The sequence below is a fragment of the Myotis lucifugus genome, unplaced genomic scaffold (genome assembly GCF_000147115.1).
Source record: "Myotis lucifugus unplaced genomic scaffold, Myoluc2.0 scaffold_573, whole genome shotgun sequence".
NCBI classification, from domain to species: Eukaryota; Metazoa; Chordata; class Mammalia; order Chiroptera; family Vespertilionidae; genus Myotis; species Myotis lucifugus.
The window spans coordinates 242,974-246,821 of record NW_005871621.1 but is presented as its reverse complement, the minus strand read 5'-3'; the positions used below and the strand labels follow the sequence as shown (position 1 = coordinate 246,821).

Sequence of the window (3,848 nt, the reverse complement as noted above, 5' to 3'; positions counted from 1 at the left end):
ACCTTAACTACTCTCCTACCTCTAGCCCTTAAGCACATCAAGGCAACCCCCTTCCTTAGTCCCTTTGAACTCATGTATGGAAGACCCTCTTTTTAGGAAACTTCCCTTCCACAGGGACCCCTCTAGGGGCTATGTCCCCATTTTATTTTATTTTTTAAAAATATATTTGTATTGATTTCAGAGAGTAAGGAAAAGGGAAAGAGAGAAACATCAATGATGAGAGAGAATCATTGATTGGCTGCCTCCTGCACACCCCCCACTGGGGATCGCAACCTGGGCATGTGCCCTTGACCGGAATCAAACCCGGGACCCTTCAGTCCACAGGGGGAAGCTCTATCCACTGAGCCAAACTGGCTAGGGCACTATGTCTCTATTTTAAATCTTCTGAGACAATTACTGAGAGAACATGCTGATCAGGTCCTCCCTTGACCTTTTACAGGAGACATCCCCCCTACTCCTCTACAGCCAGGGACTGGGTCCTCCTAAAGGAAATCCACTTGTCAAATAATTTACAGCCCTGATGGCAAGGCCCTTATCAAGTACTCCTAACCACCCCAACTACAGCTAAACTATCGGGGCATACCCCTTGGTTCCACCTTTCCAGATTATAACCCTTTCCTGGAATACCACCATCCCATGGGACGAGATTTCCTTCTTTCTAGATCCCAAACATAGGCTTTCCCCCGCTTTGGGTAATCCCAGCCCTGGACGTGTGGATTAGTTCTCCTTCTCATCCTATTCCAACACTCCTCTCCTACACCCATAAGGAACTTTCTCACCTTCACTCATCTCAACTGAACACTTAACTTTACCCACTGCCTCCTAAACCAGACCAATCCAACCTTAGCCAGGAACTGCTGGCTCTGCTTTCCCTCTCCTCTTCAGCGTATGCCACCATTCCTATCCCAATCAAGAGAAGGAATCAGGCAAAAATCACTCTAGCTTATAAAAAGGAAAAGGGAACTGTATTTCTTGAAAAGCCAGACACCCTTCTAGGTAATTATCCTGCAGCCCAGGCATCAAGTCTCCTTTCATTTCCATTCTTATATTCAGTCTCTTGCTAAGGTAGCTCCTTCCTCCATCCCGGTCACAGGTCCTATCACTCTAAACACCCTACTAATCGCCCAAACCCCTTTATGCTTTACAAGGTCACAGGGCAATATAGCAATAGGCCATCTCCCACCATCAGCCTGCAATACCACAGTTAATTTAGAACTACCCAATAGCCATTGGTCTGAACAGGTTAACTACCAGGTCTCCCTGGAAGCCAATGGTTATTTCCTACAGCCGATCTGTTTTACTTCTTATCCAGCCATCCAGGCCCAAGGCTTCAACAGCTCTTTTCCTTCCCTTTCGCTTTTCCCTTGGATAACAGCCCATCCTAGCGTTCCCATCCACTTTCACTGCAATAGAATCTCAACCACTCAACTGTCACCTCTTATCGGTAGCACCATGGTGACTCCCCTCTTGGTTTGGAGCATAGACCTGGGAAAGGAACTTCAGATCCTTTAGTCCACCTCTTCTCCCTACCTTTCAGCTTGTCTCCATGATCAGGGATTCTTCTTCCTCTGTGGGGAAAACACATACATCTGCCTCCCGACCAACTGGGCAGGAACTTGTACTCTCATCTATCTCTCACCCAATGTAGATGTAGCCCCCAATAACCAGTCTTTACCTGTCCCAGTAACCCATCACAGCCGACACAAAAGAGCAGTCCAGATAATCCCTCTCCTCAAAATCCTCGCAATCACAGCAGGTGTCGGGACTGGCAGAGGGGCCCTAACCACTGCTCTATCATATTTTGAAATCCTGTCTCAGGACCTACAAGAAAGCCTAGATGACATTGCCAAAAATTTAGTTCAAATTCAGGATCAGACAGATTCACTAGCAGCTGTCACCTCCAAAATCTGGAGAGAACTGGACCTCCTAACTGTGGAGAAAGGGTAGGTCTATGACTCTTTCTAGAGGAAGAATGTTGTTTTTATGTCAATCAGTCTGGCCTGGTCAGGGATGCCATCCAAAAATTAACAGAAAGGGCCGCAAAGATTAGAGAGCATCAATCAAATTCATGGGACTACTGGCTGAAGAATATTAACTGGTATACCTGGCTACCTCCCTTCATAGGACCATTAGCACTCCTATTCCTCATCCTCGTTTTTGGCTCAGCTATTCTGTGCCATTTTTTCATCTTTCCTTCAGGACCACTCTCGCGCCTTCACTAGCCAGTCTCTCGGGGAAATCATACTGCTGCAACCCCTCGCTCCAACCAGGAGGAATCTATACAACATTCCAGCCGACTACAATCAAAGTCCACCCCCTATGATCTCAATGTCCCTCCTCAGCAGGAAGTAACTACAGAAGATATGACCTTCGTCCCTATTCCATAAAACAAAAAGGCTGGAATGTTAGGTCTGATCAAATAATTGAATCAATATCCCCTACCCTGGGAACTGATCTTTAGACCACTTCACAATGGACATTCCACTTGCTAAGACCATTATCCTTCCCCTGTGGACCTTCTCGGGATCTAGACCCACCCAGAGAATTCTCTGCCCAGAAAAAGCCCGCCTAAGAGTCCTTTTAAATCTGACTCCTGGTCCCTGGCCAATAGTCATGGCCCCATTGCAGGCCCTGCCACTCAGGAGAAGAAGAAGAGAGCCAATGAGAGAAGAGGTCACCTCAGGCTAGATCCTATCCTTACAGTCCTGTGAAAAAAATAAGGAATGATCAGTGAAGGAGGGTTAAGTCACATAAACACACATATGCAAGCAGGGGGGAAATATAGTTTCGATATCTTTGGAGATCACACCAAAAGTGAATAGGGCTAGAAGCTTCGAGGCACAAGCTGCAGTCTAGTCAAGAGATAATAGGTCTGGCTGAGGTTAGGAGAGTTCCAAACTCTGTGGGAAGAATCTACTAAGTGTTTGGCTTCAGCAAGTGGATGAAAGGAGACGACAGAACCATAAAAAACACAAAGTGGCGGGGGATAAAGTTCATGAGTTTGGTCTTGAATTAAAGTAAATGTGAAGTGCCTCTGAGACATCCAAGTTGATGTCAACTCTAAGGATGTAGGAGAGGGAAGTGGCAGTCTCACTGAGTCCATCTTGTCCTCGCCTGCATTGCTGCCCTGGCCTTCCGGCTAACAGCTCCTGCTTTCGACATGCTAATCATCAGAGGAATTCTGCCTGGGACTTGAGTTTTTACAAAAACAATCTTTCCCGTTTTCCCTTCCCTTGACATAAAAGAAGCCTGAACGCTGTACTTTCTTAAAATTGATTTGAGGATTAAAACTCTCATCTTCTGAATTGGCAACTTCTCGATTAATAAACTTTTCCTTACTTCAAACTCTGCCATGAGTTTTGGCCTTTCAGAGCTTCAGGCACATGAACTTTGTACTGTTGTGCTTCTGAGCTAAGAATGCAGGTTCTGAGATCTGACTGCTGGGGTTGAAATCCCAGTCTGCCACTTACTGGCTATATGACCTTTGGCTAGTTATTTAGCCTCCCTGGTCCTCAGTGTCTTACATTGTTGAGGAAGATGCTGGTAGTTCCAAACTCTGTGGGGCTATTGTGAGGAGCAAATGATCTGGTATACACAGGGTGGGGCACAAGAAGGTTTACATTTGTGAGTACACAAAATTCTCGTATTATTGTTTATTAGTTATTGCATTATTTTCCATACAAACAGCTGTAAGCTTACTTGTGCCCCAGCTGTACATATAAAGCTTACAACATAAGCATTCAATTACTTTTGTCCTTTCTAGCAGGTAGGAACAGTAAGTGTTACCATAATACATGCTAGATACAATACTGTTGACATTATTACTAACATGTAAAGTACCATCAAAA

At 45.2% G+C, this 3,848-nt stretch overlaps 1 protein-coding gene across 3 annotated transcripts in view; it reads right to left on the bottom strand.

Annotated features, from left to right (window-relative positions):
• AUH (AU RNA binding methylglutaconyl-CoA hydratase) overlaps nucleotides 1–2,708 on the bottom strand; it is a 157,220-nt gene extending 154,512 nt beyond the window's left edge. For 2 of the 3 annotated variants that reach the window (XM_023745710.1, XM_023745711.1), the window contains exon 1: nucleotides 1,430–1,469. In XM_023745710.1, the coding sequence (XP_023601478.1) occupies nucleotides 1,430–1,454 (25 nt within the window). In that variant the 5' untranslated portion in view covers nucleotides 1,455–1,469. Of the gene's footprint in view, nucleotides 1–1,429 lie in introns of all 3 variants that reach the window. The other variant, XM_014446776.2, reaches the window with a different exon arrangement.
• Nucleotides 2,709–3,848: the final 1,140 nt, after the last annotated feature.